This window comes from Tupaia chinensis, unplaced genomic scaffold (assembly GCF_000334495.1).
Source record: "Tupaia chinensis unplaced genomic scaffold, TupChi_1.0 Scaffold000047_1, whole genome shotgun sequence".
Lineage (NCBI taxonomy): Eukaryota > Metazoa > Chordata > Mammalia > Scandentia > Tupaiidae > Tupaia > Tupaia belangeri.
Window position 1 is genome coordinate 814,491 of NW_006159505.1, and position 20,872 is coordinate 835,362.

The 20,872-nt window shown below is 40.8% G+C and overlaps 1 protein-coding gene across 5 annotated transcripts in view; it reads right to left on the minus strand.

Annotated features, from left to right (window-relative positions):
• The window catches only part of STIM1 (stromal interaction molecule 1), a 221,145-nt gene that overhangs the window by 51,684 nt on the left and 148,589 nt on the right, over window positions 1-20,872 (minus strand). For all 5 annotated transcript variants that reach the window (XM_014590358.2, XM_014590351.2, XM_014590355.2 and 2 more), the window contains exon 3: window positions 7,982-8,096. In XM_014590358.2, coding sequence (XP_014445844.1) covers window positions 7,982-8,096 — 115 coding nt within the window. The remainder of the gene's footprint in view (window positions 1-7,981; window positions 8,097-20,872) is intronic.

Sequence of the window (20,872 nt, forward strand, 5' to 3'; positions counted from 1 at the left end):
GGGGGGGAGGGGGGGGTGATTTCTTGCTTTTCCCCTCTGTCTCCTCTAGCAAGCACAGAAACACCCTATAACAAACTGGAAGGAAAAAAAAAAAAAGATACCATTAAAAGAATAAGACAAGCCACAGACTGGGAGAAAAATCTTTGTGAAGCACATTCTCAGATAAAGGACTTAAATCAAGAATATATAATTACAGAACACTCAAAACTGAATTAAAAAATTAAAAACAGGGATCAGATGATGGTGTAATGGCTATGTTGCTGGACTCCTACACAGTCGACCGTGGTTCAAGTCCCAGGCCCGGTGGCTTTAAACAGGCTGTGTGCGTGTGTACGTGCACGCCCAAGATTCCAAAAGAAGACTGGAGGAGAGGGGATTGTGGTGGGGCCATCCCCCCTGGAGGGTGACTTCCTGCTTTCTGTCTCTCTGTCTTCCCAACAAGTACACATGCCCTATAACAAAAATCTCTCTTAAAAAAAAAATTAAAAACAGACAACAGATTTGAGAGATACCCCACTGAAGAAAACATATGAGAGGCAACTAATGTACATGAAAAGGTGCCCAAAATTATTAGTCACTAGGCAAATGCAAAATAAAACCACACTGAGATTCTACTACTATCAGAATGGCTCAATTTTAAAAGACTGACTATGCCAAGGGCAAAAAAAAAAAAAAAATATAGCCTTATTCCCTGATGGTGGGAATATAAAATCGTACAACTACTTTGTAAAATAGTTTGATAGTTTATTTAAAACCTATACCTACCATGTGATCTAGTCATTCCACTCCTAGATATTTACCTAAGAAAAAATAAAATACAGTCTATGTCTACACAAAGATTTGTATGTGAGTGTTTATAGCAGTTTTATTTATAATAGCCCAAGGTTGGAAGCAGCTCAAACCTCTACCAGGTGAATGTGTAAGTAAACTGTGCTGCATCTCTGCCTAGAAGACTACTCAGCAATACAAAGGAATGAACCACTTTACATGCAAAACACAAATGAATCTCAAAATAATGACACTGAATGAAAGTGGCCAGATTTTTACCAAAAAAAAAAAAAGAGTACATATTAGTCTAGAATATTCAAACTAATCTGTGGTACAAGACAGATTAGTGGTTGAGTCAGGGAGAGATGGGGGCAGAGGATACAAGGGTTGTAAGAAACTTTCAGAGGTGATGAACATATTCACTATCTGTATTTGTGGTTGTGGGATCACAATTGTGTATGTGTGTCAAAACTTAAAAAATAATAAACTAAATTAATACTTTTTGAATGTCAATTACAACTCAATAAACATCTTTCATAAAAGATGAAGTTGAGCTAAGCAGTTTTATAGGAAATATACATAAGACAGATTAAACGGGTGGGGACCAGCCCCTTAGATGGTAGTTGCATGCAGTGCATGGAGAGCTGGATCCCACATGGTCAACCATGATCCAGTTCTAGCCAGCTGCTTGAAAAACATGCCAGGTGTGTGTGGACGGTGTGCAAACTTCTAGTGGGAAGGAGGAATGCAGGGAGGGGAATTGCAGATGACTATGTCCCATTGTGAGGATGCTTTCTTTTCCTCTCTCCTCTCTCTCTACCAAGCACACATGCCCTTTGGTGACTTATAAAGAGACAGCAGATGGCCAAGCAGTTATATCACTGGCTTCCCACATAGCCAACATGGCTCGAGTTCTGGACCCGGAGTCTTGAAACTCATACCAGGCGTTCGTGTTTATATATGTGTGTGTGCATATGTGTGTGCGCCCAAAATTCTGGAAGGAGAATGGAAGAGGGATTTCAATGTGACTATCTCCTCTGGGAATGATTTCTCACTGCCCCTCTTACTGTCCCTGTCTCTCTCTCCAGTAAGCACACATGCCCTGAGAGAGAGAAAATCCTAAGGACTTAGTAACAGAAATAGGTGAGAGTTGCTCAGTTTCCTTATTTATCAAATGAGCATACAAGTAAGACCTTTAATCCTCATGTGTCTATTTAAAATAAATAGAAAATGACTGTGATAAATGTTAAGTCACCATATAGGTGCTAGTTGTTTTTATTATTAGAATAAAAAATTAGAAGAATGAAAAGAAAAAGCCAATTGTTTTTTCTCCCGCAAAAAATGTACCACCAAACAATTAATGCCTGAGGTTTTTAACTAACTGACTTAAAGATTCATTTAGCAAACTAAGTTTTAGTTGGCTTTAAATAAAAAAAGAATAGGTCCAGCCAGGTGGCCTCGTGGTGGTTAAGATGACTGCATCCCACATGACCAACTGTGTAATTCAAGTCCTGGACCCAGCAGCTTGAAAAACATGCCTGGCACATATGCATACATGCCCAAAATCCCAAGAGGAGAATGGAGAAGGGATAGCCGCATGGTCATCCTCCCTGCCAGGGGGTGCTTTCTCACGTTCTCTCACCCTTTCTCTGTCTCCAGTGAGGCACTGTATAGCAAATTTAAAAAAAGAAAAGAACGAACATCTTTCTCATTGGGCTTATGTAAAAACAAAAAGGGACTGCCAACTCTTTCATATGGTTGAAATGGTTTAGAAAGAAGTCTGATGCCACCAGGTATCCCTGTGCTGTGTCACCAGAAAAAAGCCAGTTCTGTTGAGCTTTCTCTCTAAAAGCCCCCTTGTTCTCTAGTACTAACCACTGTTTCCTCAGAAAATCCTCTCCTTCAAAGAGCAGCACAGAGAGAAATGGAGATCAGGGAGTCTATTTCATTGCTTCCAAAAATCTAGCAAAGTATTTTTTCATGACACAGGGACATTAGAATGTCAGGTTCTTTTGCTTTTAGCTGGAATCATTTAGAATAAAAGATTCATAGCTAAGATAGTGTTGATTCATAAAAATACTTAAGAAGTATATTTTGGGGGGGGGGGGGCGGCAGGTGGCATGGTGGTTAAAGGTGCTGGACTCCCACATGGCCAACCGTGGTTCAAGTCCTGAATCTGGTGGCTTGCTTTCTCACTTTCCCTCTCTCTCTGTATCTGTCTGATCAAACTGGAGAGTAACGATAATAATAAATAAAGTTAAAATAAAAATAATTATAAAAAAAAGTATACTTTTTTGGAAGATTGTATCATTTAACATCTAATATCCAGGAAAGAGAAGGAAAAACATTAACAACACATTTTGCTTAGAAGAAATGAAAGCATCACTTTAGAAAGTCTCCTTAGGTCAGTGCCTCCCACCCTCACTACTATTTCCAATGGCTCAAATATGCAAACAATACTATTTCTCAAAGATTCTGTAAAATCTACCCAGCATCCCTTCCTTTAAAGACTGCCACTGCTCCTACCTCACATGGTGCTAGAGGGAATGGCAAGTGCAAAACTCCCCAAACCACACACACACACACACACACACACAGAGTCGCTGCTACCCCATATGAATCTATAATCTGACTACACTACTCTGATTATTCCCCTGTGATATCTGACTCTTGAGCAAACACACTTAGGGATGAAAAATGAATAAAACTAAATCATCTGAGAATCTGAGAGAGGCCAGTTTGAAATTGCTAATCCTAGTCTGTTGCTGGGATCCCTTGAGGAGCTCTTACTCTTTTTTCTTTTGTTTGTTTGTTTAGGTTTTTGCCATAGGGTTATGCATTCTTCAGAGAGAGGCAGACAGAGAGTGAAAGGTAAAGTGAAAAATCACCACAATCCCTCCTCCTCCATTCTTCTCTTGGGATTTTAGGCACACACACACACACACATGCACATGAATTTGAAGCTGCCAGATCTGGGACTTGAACCGTGGTCAGCCATGTGGCAGTCCAGCACCTTAACCACCATGCCACCTATTGGTCCTTATTCTTGATCCTTCTTCAGCTATGCTTGTTCAATCCTTCTTTACTTAATTAGTCAATGGTGTATAATAAAGAATTTGGCTAGTCTTTGTCCTGGTCTTTGGTTCCTGGCAAGCAACTACTAAACTCTTAGAATTTCCTCAGAGATGGGAATGTTTTGTTATTCATGGTGAGCTGTCTTGGATCACTCTGAGTTTGTGTCAAGATGGGGACCAGTCACCAGAAAGGCCAACCATGTTACTAGAGGGCAGGAGTTTTGAACTACGTAATACCACCCCAGCCTATGGAGAGGAAAAGGAGGCTGGAGATTAAGTGCAATCACCTGACCAATAATTTGATCAGTCACATCTATGTAATAACATGGTTAAGATTCCTGGTTGGCAAACACACTGATGTGCTGTGATGGTGACGTGTCCTATTCCACAGAGAGGGAACACAGAAGTATCACATTCAGGACTCTCCCAGATCTTGCCTGATGGGTCTCCTTTTTTTGGCTAATCCTGATTTATACCTTCATAATAAAACTAATCCTAAGCATAAGGCTTCTCTGAATAGCTATACAGAACTACTAAACCTGAGAGAGAGTCATGGGAATCCTCTAAATTTGTAATCAGTTGGTCAGAAGTACAGGTGACCTGTGAACAATCTGAGTTCATGGCTGGTGTCTTGTTGGGGACTCTGTCCACAACTTGGGAAGTTTGCACTAATTTCAGGTAGAGACAGAATTACATTATTTCACTTAATCTCTCTCTTTGCCTCATTTTCCTCTTCTATAAATGGGCATAACCATAGCATCTATACTTCATAAGGTTATTATGAGAAAGATATAACGTACATAAAACATATAGAACAGTGCATAGCACATATTATACACTATGTATTAGAGTAGTTTTTGAGTTGTTATTTTTATTATTATTAAAGTCCAGAGCTGGTCAAGGTGGAAAAGAGCATGCTTCCTTGCTAAGGTCTAAACAACACAGAGAAAAGACTGCCTCCCAATATTAGTCAGCAAATGTTAACAACAGTAATCACACTGATATAGTGACATTAGCCAGCTAATGGTCTAAACACAAATGACCACTGCTGGTATCAATATCTTCTAGCTAAACTCAAACCAGCCAGTTTCAATCCATGCCAGGGCCTTAGATGCTTTTTGGAGCTCTGGAAATCATCACTCTAGAGAGGTTAGGGGCCTTACTCTAAATAATGAAACAAATTACTGTGAGGAAGAGGACATAAGAATGTTCTCACTTTTAGTGTGTCAAACCACCATGTACAATACATGGCAAACAAATCCCAAAATGGTACTTATGTATCATTTCTCATATCTTAGCTGTGAGTTATATCACTAAGTTGAAGTGTTTATTTTCCTGTTCATGGGCAATGGGGACATCCCCTGGCACCATCACCCCTCCAAAAAAAAAAAAAAATCTTCGCTCCATTGTCTTCCATTTTCCTGCAATTTGGAATACACTGGAAGGGTTCCAAAGAGTTGCTGAGTCCAAAAATAAAGTTCTCACTAGAAAACTGCCTGGTGTTGTTTTCTAGTAGTATGATTTAGTCCCTCTGTTTCTGTCTTCTTGGCCATTCTCCCTTCTTAGATATTTCTCCATGAGTTTTTGGAAAGGCCAGAAATGTTCTCCCTGCCATCTTTCAGAGTTCCTACTACTTTTTTTTTTTTTTTTTTTTTTTTTTTTTGCTGTGGTGTGTGTGTGCTTGTCAGAGACGGGGAAAGTAAGAAAGCACCCTTGATGGGGATGACCACAACATAGTCTTTTCTCTTCCATTCTCTCAGGATTTTAAAATTCATGCTGAATTTCAAACCACTGAGTCCAGTACTTAAATCATGGCCATACAGGCTCCAACTACCTTAATCACCACTCTACTGGCTGGCCCCAAAGTTCCTACTTTTGAAACCCACTCTTTTTTTTAAGGTTTTTTTGCCATAGGGCACATGAGCTCACTGGAGAGAGACAGAGAGAGGGAAAGTAGGAAATCATCCCCCAGTGGGTTTGGCCATGCTACAATCCTTTCTCCCCATTTTCCTCTCAGAATTTTGGGCACATATATATATGTACCCTGACAATTTTCAAGCTGCCAGATCTGGGACTCAAACTACACTCAACCATATGGGAGTCAAGCACCTTAAACACCACAGCACCTGCAGGCCTCAAAACCCACTCTTAAACACAAGGTATCTTACCTTCATTTTATTGGAGAAAATTAAGAAAAACAATATATGATACTAATGAAAGATTTTCCTGGAAAGTGCTGGTATAATTTCAAAGCTCATATCATTGCTTTATCTTCATCAGTAGACAATCTGAGTTGGTTAAGAGCTATTAAAAAAATACTCCCACAAGGAACTCAGCTACTAAAAATTTCCAGGCAGCTCTCTCCTATAAGTGTGATATGCTTCTTCTAAATTGATAAAACATACGGTTAACAAGAAGCATCAGCCTGTCCATCTCAGAATCCAGATCTTCCTGTTTCTTCTTTTTTTTTTTTGGAGAGGTTTTTGCTATAGGGCGCGTGCGCTCGCCAGACAGACAGAGACATAGAGACAGAAAGCGAGAAATCACCCCCCAGGGGGGATGGTCACATCGCAATCCCTTCTCCTCCATTCTCCTCTCGGGATCTTAGGCACGCACGCACATGCGCCTGGCGTGAGTTCTATGCCACCGGGTCCAGGACGTGAACCGCAGTCAACTACGTGGGAGTCCAGCAATATAGCCATTACGCTAACTGCTGGTTCCCACAGATCTTCCTGTTTCTGACCCACAGCATAGTCTATCTACCAGAGAGATCATTTTAGATGATCCCTTTCAGATTTAAAATTCTATAATCCTAGGTAAGAATTTAAATAAAAATAGAAATGGACTTATTCATACCAAATTAATCTTCTAGTTTTCAACCAAGATGATAAAGAAGCACTGGTCCAAGGAACAGAAGGTGCAGGTCTATGATCTGGCTTTATTAAATGCATAACAATGAACAAATAACTATAAATCAAGGTGTATGGAAAACCAGGGACCCCGGTGGTCACTTATGTTTAACCCTTCTTAGCATCAGGATCTACCTAAGAAACCCTGGGAAAAGATTGTTTCCAATCATGTTGGTATCAAATGAAGCTCTACTCACAGATATATAAGGAGAAGAGGCTAAGGCCCTACTTTTCCCTTTCCTGGGAAAAATTCAAGTCTCACATAATTAGACATGTTCTTTTACTCAAACTCTGCAACAAATGGTCCGGGGTGGGGGAAAGGATAGTCATGGGTTAGCAGTTTTACACAGATCTAAAGTTTTCCTTAAATTCTACATGGCTTAGTGGAGTGATGTGACTGCTGAGGCACCAGTATCTAATCAGACCACATTTACAGATGCACAAGGCTCAGCACTGGGAAGCTGACAATCCCACTCGACTCTTTGATGATCAAACCACACTTGGGTGGTCTGCATCCAACTCTAGGATCTAAGAAAGACATGAATGTTTATTGGCAGGAAACTCTGATAAAGAGGAAGCTAAAAAATTGTTTTCTTCAAAGAGCTAGTGCTATTTAACCTATAAAAGAAAAGACTCTGCAGACAGTCTACAGAAAAAGAGGACTGCCTAGACAGATTGAGAAGCTCCCACCTCTGGAGTTGAAGCTCAGAAACTGGGAAATTCTTCCATGAGGGTGGGGATGGAGCAAGGAAAGGAGTAGGAATAGGAGGAAATTTAAAAATCATTATAGAGGCCAGGCAGCGGTACAGAGGTGGCAAAACCAAACCTACATGGGAAAGGTGCACATCCTGGGACTTCCCTGAGTAATACAGGTACACGTGCACATGCTATGATCCAGGCCAGCTGAGACGAGGGACAAAAATGGCAGTGTGAAGACCCTGTTAGAGTGCCTGCCTGTCTCTCTCATAAAAGAAATAAGTATTTTTAAATAAATAAACAAACATCATTCTAATGAAACACAATTTCAAAGCTGTTTGGAGAACTTTTCCCTATTCCCAACGCAGTGACTATATTCAGCCTTATTCAGTGACTGTATGTGAAATCATTTCAATAATCTGCCCTTTACTAAGCATTTTATATTCATGTCCTTTTAAGGTTAAGCTGCTGCCTGTCTTCTTCTCTTTTCTCTAAACATTCCAGCAACTGGGATTGACAGCTGCTGCCTATTACCTTCTGAGGACTTCCATGCCTTCCAGAGGTCCTCCACGCTGATGAGCTTATCCTCACCATGGAAGGTGCTGTGTTTCACCGTTGGGTCATGGTAATTGAGGTCTTCCCTCAGGAACTGAAAGGGAAAAGCACACAAGTCATAAGAGACACCTGGAGCCAGCCTGCCAAGCTTTCCACACTGATCCTCTGCATCTAGTCACCCACAGCACAGTCATCCACCAGTGTACCACGTCACTCAGCACCCTCCAGAGCACAGGACTTAGTTGTCAAATGGACTACTTCTCTTCTGTGTTTCACTTAGAAAAAATTAAATTAGCAATTCCTTCATTATTTTTTAATTATACAAAGATAATAAATGACAGTCAACTGGAAGTTGAAAAGCTAGAAGAGAAAAGAAAGAGAAGAATCAACAGTTTTTGAGTACTTATTTATACACTAATATTCCAAGGACTTACATCATATTTTTCATCTCATTTTTATAATCAATGAATAATCATATCTATTTTACCAATGAGAGCAATAATGTCCTTGAAGAAAATGTAATTGACCCCTAATCACATTGGGTTTAGAGAGACTGAATCACTTGCTATGATGGTTTTAAAACATGTCCATGTGCTTCACGAGGACTGCTCTTGGCAAGCGACCCTAGGTGAGAGATATGAAAGGAAGCTGGTTTCCGAAGGCTGCAGCAGCCTCCTTAGACTGCACAGAAGTCTAGGACACCTCCACCAAACCTTCCCTCCCTCTTCTCTTCCCCCTGGAAGTTCTCCCAGTCTTCCTTGGTGGCATGGTTATTTGAATGTTTCTGTCCCCTACAAAACTCATGTTGAAACATCACTATTAGTGTAATAACAGTATTGAGAGACGGGGCCTTTAGGAGGTGATTAAGTCATGAGGATGGATTACTCATGAATGGGATTAGGTGCCCTTATAAAAGGATTTGATGGAGCCAGCCAAGTGGCATGGTGATTAAGGTGGCTAGATCCCACATGGCTGACTGTACAGTTTGAGTCGCAGACCCAGTGGCTTGAAAAATACACTGGACACGTGTGTGAGTACACAAAATCTTCAGAGAAATATGGAGAAGAAGGGATTGTGGTGTGGCCATCCTCCCTGGAGGAGTGATTTCTCACTCCCCCCATGTCTTCTGGGAGCACACATGCCCTATAGCAAACCAAAACATAATAATAATTAAAATAAAATAAAATAAAATAAAATATGAAGACTTGATGGGGCCAGCCTGTAGCTTGACTGTTAACACAGCCAAATCCCACATGGCCAACTGCATAGTTTGAGTCCTGGACCCAGAGGCTTGAGAAACACACCAGGGGCATGTGTGTGCCCAAAATCCCAAAAGGAGGGAGAGATGGAAAAAGGATTGCAGCATGACTATTCCCTGTGGTGGGTACTGTATCACTTTCTTACTTTCTTTCTCTCTCTGTCTCTCCCTAGCAAGTACATGCACCCTCTGACAAATCTTTTTTTTTTTTTTTTGAGAGGTTTTTGCTATAGGGCGCGTGCGCTCGCCAGACAGACAGAGACAGACATAGAGACAGAAAGCGAGAAATCACCCCCCACGGGGGATGGTCACGCTGCAATCCCTTCTCCTCCATTCTCCTCTCGGGATCTTGGGCATGCACGCACACACACCCGGTGTGAGTTCTAAGCCACTGGGTCCGGGACGTGAACTGCGGTCGACTACGTGGGAATCCAGCGACATAGCCATTACGCTAACTGCTGGTTCCCCCACCCTCTGACCAATCTTAAAAAAAAAAAAGAAAGGAATCGTTTTGGCCTTCTGCCCTCTGCCATGTGAGGATTCAACATCCCTCCCCTCAGGAGAATACAGCACCCAAGTACCATCTTGGAAATGAAGGGCTGCCCTTACCAGACAACCGGATTTACCAGCCCCTTGATCTTGGACTTTCTAAACTCCATAGAAAATATATTTCTGGTTTTTATTTTAAAAATAAAATAAAGGCTAGTTCCATGGTATATTAGCAGCATGCTGCTCAAAAGAAGCCAGATCCCACATGGCAACTGTGGTTGCAATCTCCAGCCTAGACAGCCTGAAACAGCCTGAAACATGCCAGACACACATGCAAGTGCCCAAGGTTAAATGGACTGGAGGACAGGAGGAAGGGGATCATGGCATCCCCTGCCTCTGATGGGTAAAGGGTGCTTTTCTCTCTCTTACTGTCACATGTGCACACATGCATCTTACTATAAATAAAATTTAAAATTTCAGAACCAGCAGATGGCATAACAGTTTCATTACTGGACTCCCATATGGTCATCCATGGTTCAAGCCCTAGACCCAGCAGCTCAAAACTCATGCCAGCACACTGGGCATGTGTGCATGCATGCCTAAAATCCTAAGAAGAGAATGGAGGAGAAGGGATTGCATTGTGGCTATCCCCCCTACAGGGGTGATTTCTTGCTCTCTGTCTTTCTATCTCTGTCTCTCCAGTGAGTGCATGCACCCTATAGCAAAAATCTCTCTTAAGGAAATTTAATTTAATTTAAAAATTTTAATAAAATAAAAATAAAACATATCCACAAATTATTTGACAACCCTCTCATTAAAGGTGGATTCCCTAGGCCAACCAGTGATATAATGGCTAAAGTGGCTGGATCTCATGTGGCCAACCATGTGGTTTGAGTCCTGGACAGCTTAAAAAACACACCACGGGGGCTGGCAGTTGGCATGGTGGTTAGGAGCACTGGACTCCCATATGGCCAACCTCGGCTCAAGTCCCAGACCCGGCAGCTTGCTTTCTTGCTTTCCCTCTCTCTCTCTCCCTCTCACTCTGTCCCTCTCTGGTCAAATTAAAATAAATAAATGGATAGAAAAATAAAGTTCAATAAAAATAATTCTTTAAAAGCAAAAACAAAAACACACCAGGAATGTGTACATGCATGCCCAGGGTCCAAAGAAGGGAATGGAGGAGAAGGGATTGCAGCATGGCTATCCCCCATGGGGGGCACATTCTCATTTACCTTCCCTTTCTGTCTCTCTCTAGTAAGTGCAGGTACATTCTAGCAAACTATGAAAAAAAAAAAAAGGAAAAGAAAAGAAAAGATTGGGATCCCCTCCATTTGAATATAGGCTAACATTAATAAATCATCCACTAATAAACAGTATGTAACAGCAGTGATGTTGCATGATTCCCAAGGCTAGGTTAGAAATGGCAATACAGATCTCACCTGATTCTCCCTCTTTAGGACATGTCTATGGACACATGAGCAAACATGTGAGAAGCCTAGTTATCCTGAAGCTACTATGCTAGAGAGGTCATACAGAAAGACAACAGGTACATCAAGATAGAAAGAGATGTCTGAACAGCCCCACGTATTTTGGTCATCCAGTCCAGAAGTCACACATGTGAATGACTGAGACTTCAGGTGACTACAGCCTCCAGTTTTCCAGGCAGTTTGCCTGACACTGAGTGGACACAGATGCCCCATCCCTAGAGATCTACCCCTAGATTGCAGATACATGAGCAAAACAAGTGTTGTTTTGTTCAGTTTGGGGGAGGTTGTTCCATAGCATTAGGTAAGTTAAACACTTGCACAAGGTTAGAACTGGTAAGTCATGGAGTCAATATTCTAACCCAAGGAGTCTGACTTTACAATCCAAAGTTTCCTCCTGCATTGCAAATGGTGATGCTTAATTAGCTAGAATTTTTTCCCCTATAATAGAATTTTACACAAAAGAAGAAAAGGAAATCGAAGCTTTTAGAAATGTAACTGGTAATTAACTTCACACATACTCATTCACCTTAGTCCTTACCCTCATTAATATGTACCAAACTGAACACTGATGACTGTTTTCCAGAGATAGTCAAATATCAAAGAAATATACAATTTAACTACCATGAACACATCTTAGTAGAGTTTTCAGGAAATGTCTATTATCTATTTTTCTTTATTTCCAGAGTCCAGAAAAGGGTCTGACCAAGAGAAATGTCAGTAAATACTGACTACATTGTTTTGTTTTGTTTTAACAGCTAGAGGACTCAACAGAGAGAGGGAAAAAAAAAAAAGAAAAAACAGAAAGTGAAAGAGGAAGCACCTTCCTGATGGGGTGAGGCTATACCACAATCCTTTTTCATCAGTTTCTCTATCATGTCAGGATTTGGGGGAGACATGTACACACACTTAGCATGTTTTTCAAGCCACTGAGGCTGGGGTCTAAGCCATGGTCAGTCATGTGGGAAATGGCTTCCTATAAATGGGGGTTAACTCCTGGGATGTGAGGCAGGCCCAAGTGTTGACTAAATGAATAGATAGTCCCAGATTCCCTAGACACAATCACAAAGTCTAAAATGGTCAGCTTGAGGGTGCAAATTCATTCATTCAACCATTCACTCATTTATTCAACAAATATCTAATGAAGAGTTCTATGTATTAGAGATATAGTACATAGTTTAAAAAATTTATCATTGAGCTATTATCCAATTGAGGTGTAAGATACAATATAAATAAAGCAGGGAAGAGAAATAGCGAAGACCAAGAGTAGCGGTATTCGTGGTTTGTCATTTTAATTAGAAGAACCAAGGAAGGTCTCGTTAAGATGGCTTTTGGGAATGGATTAAGAAAGTGTGGCACATATACTCTGTGGAATACTACTCAGCCATAAAAAACAACAAGACCCTGGCATTTGATAGAAATTGGTCAGAGCCAGGACATGAAAGAAAGGTATTGTGTGTATCTACTTAATACATACTGACTATCTGCACTTTATGGTAGAGATAGAAATATTGGAGGGCATAAAAGCAGTGAAAATAGTTAGCAATGATGAAGACAGTGTGGAATGGGGCAGAAGAGAAGAGTATGGAGAAGGATAGCAAGAGAACAAATAGAAAAGCATGACATTAGTTGGACACAAATGGTTTATTACCTGTTGATGATGTGTATAGTATTCTCAACTAGATTGGTCTGAGAAGTATTTCATGTTGGGTAAATTCTTTTTACAAGCAAAATGATAAATAGTGATTGAATTTTAAAAAGTAATAATAATAATAATAATCTGTAAAAAATCATGAAAAGCCATCTGATGATGATGATAGGGATTTTAATGTCTTTGTATTGACTGATAAGCATGCTATTCCTTCTGGAAGAAGAAATGTAATACACTGTAAAGTTATATGTGATTCAATGTAATATAAACAAGAGTATGATAATAATAAATAAAATAAAATAAAAAGATGGGGCTTTGGGCTCAGCTATATGTATAGCACCATTGCTTGGAAGGTTGGAAGCCATCTGGGAAGCCAAGGTTTGGTTTCTGGGTCAACATGAACATGCCAGTTGCATATGCCTATAATCTTAGCTAACTGAAAGGCTGGACCAGGACAATTGTGACATGGCAGGACTCTGTTAAAAATAATATCACTGTCTCTTCCTTTCCCTATATCTCTCTCATAAAGGAAAAAAAAAAAGGTGACTTTCAAGCAAATATCTAGAGTATGGAGAAAGGTATGTTAAATAAGTAAGAGAAGAATATCCCAAGAACAGGGGGGGATGCAAAATCTCTAAAACAAGAATGTGTTTGGTATGTTCAAAGGTATAACAAGTAGGCCAGGGCCAGCCCTACTGCTTAAAGGAGCTGGACCTCACATGGCCAACTGCATCCTTGGTATCCTGGCCCTGGTAGCTTGAAAAACACACTATGTACGTGCATGCCCAAAATCCTGCCAGGATGGAGAAATGGAGAAGAGATTGCAGCATGATCACACCCCATTGAAGGTACTTTCTCCCTCTCCCTCTCTATCTCTCTGCCTCTCTTTGGCAAGTGCATACACCCGCTGGTAGATAAGAAACAATAAAAAAATTAATATTAAAATTAAAAAGACCAATGTAGCTGAAGAAAACTTAATGAGATTTGACCAAAAGGAGATAAACTCAGAGAAGCCACAAGGGTCTGGAACAGAAAGCCCTTTTAGGCTGTTCCAAGGACTTTGACTTTTTTTTTTCTTTCTTTTTTGAGATGGGAACTGTTACACTGATTAAACAGATCACATTTAAATTGACATTTATATCTTTAAAAGGATTTCTCTGAAGCTGTATAAACAAATATAAGAGTGCAAGGGCAGAAGCAGGAAAAGCAGTTAGGCAGCTATTCCAAGAATCCAAGACTGAGATCATTATGGCTTAAAACAAGATGGTACCGGTGGAAATGATGAGATAATGTCAAGCACAGGATATATTCTAGAGATCAAATCTATAAGCCTCATGATTTCTTCAATTTGATTAATCAGGTCCTTTAAGATAAACCCTTTTTGAATCCTCCCTCCTACCTAAACCCTCTTAATCAAAGACTAGAGAAACAGATATTACATGCAGGCCTTGAGAGCAAAAATGCCAAAATCTCCAAGAAAGGGGATTTTCTACCATTACCAGCTGACCCCAGATACCAGCTTAGTATAAAGAACTGGCAAGAAATAGACTGATTTTTACAGCCAAGTCTGATCAGTGAGATCATGTAAAGGGCAGAGAAGCTCACAGATAGAAAGTGAAAGATCTGTGTGGGGGTTTGCATACAGGCCCTGGGGCCATAAGGCATGGGGGTGAGGGGGAAAACAGAGTAATATCAAAACAAGGTTAGCAAAAAGGTGATGCAAAATGAGGAACTGGGCCCAATGCCTGATGATGAAACCTCTTTAGAGAACAAAGTAAAGAAGCTTCAACAACCAGGCCTTCAAAATCAGAAAGGCAGTGTACTACAACAAATACAGAGTCCAGAACCTGTAGAAATTGACTGCTTGCTTCCTGTGTGGATTGTGAGCAAGCTACTGGTCTTTCTGAGCCTATTTTCCCACTAAATGAGGGCTAATAATCCCTCTCTTTTCATTTGAGTGTGATAAAGATTAAATGAGACAAGTTTGCAGATGTCATAAAGTGCCTTAGCATGTGTCTTTTATAGGTGTGAAGAGCATTTTATAAAAGTGAACCTATATTTTAAAATCTGAGAATTTCACAAAAAGTCCAGCTCTTCAGGTTATTTTATTCATTTATTTATTTATTTATTTATTTATTTTGGAGAGCTTTTTGCTATAGGGAACGTGTGCTCACCAGAAAGACAGAGAGAGACAGAGAGACAGAAAGCAAGAAATCACCACCACCACCACCCCCCCGGGAAGGATGGCCACACTGCAGTCCCTTCTCCTCCATTCTCCTCTCGGGATCTTGGGCATGCACGCACATGTGACCAGTGTGAGTTTAAGCCACTGGGTCCAGGACTCAAACCATGGTCACCTACATGGGAGTCCAGTGACATAGCCATTACGCCAACTGCTGGTCCCTCAGGTTATTTTTTTAATCAAAACATCTGGCGAAACTGACCTCCAATGATTGATTATATATATATAAATATTTGTGTGTGTGTGTATATATATATATATACACACACACACAAATCCATTGCCCATATCAAGATTTTAGTATACAAGAGGTCTTCTTGGAGTTCATGCAGGGCTGGCCTCATAACCTATTGGTTAAGGGAACCATATCCTACCTGGCTGACTATGGCTCAAATCCCAGGCCTAGGGGCTTGAAAAACATACCAGGAATGTTGTACATATATGCCCCAAATCCCAATATGACAGAGTAATAAGGAGTAAGAAAAGCACTTTCTATTAGGGAGTGCTTTCTCTCCTCTTTCTCTCTCTGTCTCTCTCTGGTGAATACATGTGCCCTCTAATAATTTTTTTAAGTGAATGGAAAATGATTATTATGAAAACACATGGATTTCAAAATTTTTTGTGCCAAAGCAAACTCAAACTTAGGGGGCCATCAGATAGCACAGTGGTTATGTCACTGGACTCCCACATAGCCAGCCATGGTTCGAGTCCCAGACCTAGTAGCTTGAACTCAGGCTGGGTGTACGTGCATGCATGCCCAAGATCCTAGGAGGAGAACGGAGGAGAAGGGATTGTAGCATGAACATCCCCCCTTGGGGGTGATTTCTCATTTTCCTTCTCACTGTCTCTGTCTTTCTCTTTCCCAGTGAGCACATGTGCCCTAAGGGAAATAAATAAATAAATAGATGTTAGATAGATAGATAGATAGGTAAATAGAAACTCAAACCTTAAGTCCATTTTTCCAAACTTGTTCAAGTCTATGTGTATGTGTGTGTGCGCACGTGTGTGTGTATGTGTGTGTACACAACATATATACTGTAATTTGGAACAACATGGAGACAGGGGAGTGGGTGTTAATTAAGACCTCTAATCTCCACCCCTTGGCAGCACTCCTGAGTTCACGTATCTACATGACGATGACCAGCAGCTGCTGTGCTAAGAGGCATGTGCCATAGCCCCTCCACTCACAGCTTCATGCATATGCATTTAAACAGTCTGCATTACTCAGTTACAGTCTCAACTATAATATATCCCTTATACACTCCCCCTTCCTCAAAAGCATCACAGTCTGATTTCTGGTAAACACTAAAGCACTCTAAGTTTTAAAGCACAACTCAAATGTTATTGGAAGAATAGTGAGATAAGAAAAGGAATGCACAAGAAAATGATTCTTGGGGCAGGTAGCATGGTGGTAGAGACACTGGACTCCAATATGACTGACTGTGATTTGAGTCCTAGACCAGGCAACTTGCTTTCTTACTTTCCCTATCTCTCTCTCTCTGATCAACTTAAAAAATATAAAATAAAACAATGATAATGAATAATTAAATAAAATAACTCCTTTTTTGAGAGGTTTTGCTATAGGGTGCGTGTACTCACCAGAAAGACAGAGAAAGACAGAGACAGAAAGCAAGAAATCACCTCCCTGGGGAGATGGCCATGCCACAATCCCTTCTTCATTCTCCTCTCAGGATCTTGGGTGCACACACACATGCGTGCACACACACGCCTGGTGTGAGTTTAAGTCACCAGGTCCAGGACTCAAACCACAGTCTACTACATGGGAGTCCAGTGACATAGCCATTACACCAACTGCTGGTCCCCAAATAACTCTTTTTTAAAAAAAGAAGGAATAAAACATCTTTTTAAGAGATTTTTTGCTATAGAACACTTGCTCTCACTGGAGAAACAGAAAACGAGAAATCACACACACACTCCCCAGTAGGGGGATGTCCCTGCTACAATCCCTTCTCCTCCCTTCTCCTCTCAGGATTTTGGGCATGTATGCACATGTGCTTGGTGTGAGTTTTAAGCCACGAGATCTGTAGCTCAACCCACAGTTCACTATGTGGGAGCCCAGTGACATAACCATTACACCCAAGGAAATGATTCTTGATCGAAGATGTCTTCTGTGCTCCCACAGCTCCTATGCATCCCTTTCTCTTTTTTTATTGATTTATTTTTTAAATTTTAAGACTGAGTCTCACTATGTCACCATCCTCTGCCTCAGGTTCCTGAGTAGCCGGGATTATAGGTACATGTTGCCACACCCAGCCTTCCTTGGACTGGGAATATTATGCAAACCTTTAGCCATCTTGTTATGTGTCTATTTCCCCTGCCTAAGTATACAGTCCCAATAGATGCTCCTAGTTACCCAGCCATAAGCATAGCATGCAAGAATGTAGCTCTGAGCTAGAACTCTGACGGCAATACAGCTGAAGTAGGCATTACCACATCTTACTCTGAACACTGTTCACATTCAGCTAATAACTAAACTCTGATTTTAAGACAAAGCTTAAAAGCATTGAAAAGCAAAAACAAAACAGGCGGCTTTGGGCTCCTACAAAAAGGATTTACTATTTCAGTCCCAGAACAATTAGCTCCTTTCTCAAAAAGGTCTAAGGAGGTTCCCTAAAAGTCTTGCCTTACCATGGGGAATGCAGCATTGGCTAGAAGTGCAGCTCAATAGCTCTCGAAAGAGCCAAAGCACCAGCTGTCCCTAGGTATAATTAGCCCTATGAGCTCAGAAAAGTGATCTCGCAGGAGGTGGCACAAAGTATACAAACCCATCCCAAGTGTTAAGCAGTGGTGAAATAGTGTGGGTAGGAGCAGGAAAGAAAGAGAGATGTCTCTAGAATTGCCACAAAATAGGCCTGTCCAGTTCCACCAAGGAATGGGATTCAGTGATGTACAATCAGAAGAGATGCAGCACATCCCTGGGTCTAGGGATCTGGTCAGTTCTCTCTTCTTTAGAACCCATTACTCCTTCCTCCCCTAGCCAACCCCACTATTCACTTACCGCTTTTTCCCAAACCAAACTGTGCCACCTCCATTCCCACTTACCCTCCCTCTCCTCAGTCTTTGGAACCTACAAGTCACATGCTCCAGATCTGAAAAGCTTTCCAACCATTCTTCATCTCCTGAATATCTAGCAAGGAGCCACATTTTAGCTACAATTGCTCTAAGCACCATTTATGCAGAGTGCTGGGGCATGCTTCTGGGGTGAAGTGTCTGTCTCCAGTGAGCACAAGCTGTTGCTTGAGTGCAGGGAGAGGACAGTCATTTCTCACTCATCTTTGTACATCTAGCTTCACTTCTTCCAGTCCATCTACCAGACAGACACTAGAGTGACCTTTGTGAAGTACAAATCTAATTATAACAACCCACCTACTTAAGATCTCATGGCTTCCCTTAACTACAGAATAAAGCCCTAGCTTCTTGGCCTGGTGTTCAAGGCCTTTTGTTAACCCAATGTGTCCCATAGACTAACTTCCCAGGGACCTTCCTGACCACTCTTCTTTCCTTCCAGACACCTTACTCTCCAGGTATAAGGAGTCAGGAAACTACGGCCATGAGCCAAATTCAGATCACTCTTGTTCCTGTAAGTAAAGTTTATTGGAACATAGCCAAGCTTACTCACTGATACATTATCTATGGCTATTTTTGTGCAACAAAGCCAGAGTTGAGCAGTTATAATACAGTCTCTATAACCAGCAAAGCCTAAAATATTTACTATCTAGCCCTTTCTTGAAAAAGTTTCCAACCCTGTTCTAGAAACATCAAGCCACTTCAGGCTGCTTGAACAAACCATGCTCTTTTATACTCCTGCAAGCCTTTGTGTATGATACTCCATTTGAAATGTTTTTCCCATTCTTTGCCTGTTAAAGTCACTGCTTTTGTGAAGTTTTCCAGACCTCTCCTGGGTGAGTTGATTGCCCCATTGTACTTATCCTTTTAGGTCCCTGGGTATACATCTATAACAGTACTTATCTCATTATAGTGTAGTTACCACTTAATTACACTCTCCCTACTCCCCCCAGACATCTAAAATATAGAGATGATTATTATTTATCATGTACATATCCACCCAGTATGTTTCATGGCCAGCAAGGAAAACACAGCAAGACTGAAAGACCTGGATGAGGTGGCACATGGCTGTAGTCCCAGCTGGGAAGTTTAAGGCAATAGAATCACAACATGGCATGACCTTGACTTAAAACAAAACAAACAAGCAAAAAGATCTCGACAAACTGGTTCTTAGCTGTCTTATTACTCAATACATCAACTGCTACTTCTTCCCATTCTCAATGATAAATTATTTGAAATTCTCTGAAAGTACCAAGCTTTTCACCAGTCCAAAGTCTTTGTATATGCTACTCCCTCACCTCAAATACTCTCCTCCTTATCACTCCTAATCATTTGTTTAGATCCAGATTATACATCAGTGACTATACATGGGTAAAGCTAACTTAGGTACTCCTGTTTTGCAACTCTATTCTATAGAATCTCATCTCTTTCATGGCTATCTCCATCACTAGGGGAACTTATTCTAAGGCAACAATATTAGTTTTCCTTTTATTTCTCTATTTCTAATATCCAGCACATATGCAGATACAGAGAATCTCTCTGAAATTGGTAAGTCTCAACCCTTGTAATGGAATCATCCTTGATGCCTTACCATGACATGGGCCACATTTGACCTCTAGGTCAAATCCTAGAGACAGCATCTAAGCTTGCGGATTGCCTGGGGTCAGAAGAGCAAAAACTGAAAAACTAGTATCTACAGTTCTATAAACTCTCAGGACCAAAATCTCCAAACTAGTCAAGGACTACCGGCTGAGGAACCTTTGTCTTATGAATGGAGGGCAGAAATAGATCACTAATGAGGAAAGATTTTCCCAGAGAGTAAAGGTTATCTTCTCTTTTTTGGAAGCACCAGAGTCCAATGCTGCATTTTATTAGTATGTGTGTATTACGTCTCTAGAAAAAGAATCCCTCCTGTGTGTTTCCATCTTGCTTCTTCATGGTCCCTGATGCCAGCTGAGGTTTTCGGTACAATGAAACCAAACTGACGTGATGGGAGCAGATTATTCTGCCATTTCTCTAGATCTTTGAGTTGCATATCAAATCTGAGGCCAATCTACACTTGTTTAACCTGCCAGTGAGGTTCACAACAATTTTTCTAGCTCTGTGGTCATCAATGATTTCAAATTTGCCAATGTAACCATGTTCATCATCACAGTTAGAAACTAGACAATGACTTTGGAGCACAGCCTAGTGAGAACCTGGTGTTTGCCTCTCTTTTCAGCACTATTGATGCTCTTGAAGGTATCAGCCAGGACATTTATGCACACCGTAATACTTACCAATTTAATATAATAGTGATTTAAAAACTGGTGGGTAAGAGTGGACTTTTGGATTAACAGCATGAAAAGCTCTACAGACCCACTCTTTGGCAAAACAAATGAAAATTATTTCTCAAGGGGTTGGCAAGTGGCATGTGGGTTAGAGATGCTGGACTCCCACATGGCTGACCACGACTCGACTCTCAGATTTGGTGACTTACTTTCTCACTTTCTCTCTCTCACTCTGTCTCTCTCTGGTCAAAAGTGAAAAACAATGATGATAAATAGGCAAGTAATTCTTTCTTTCTTTCTTTTTTTTTTTTTTTTTTTTAGGTAGAAGAGAAGGTTTAATAGGAAGGAAAGGAAAATACGCCCAAAAGGCTCTTTGGGAGGCAGATGGG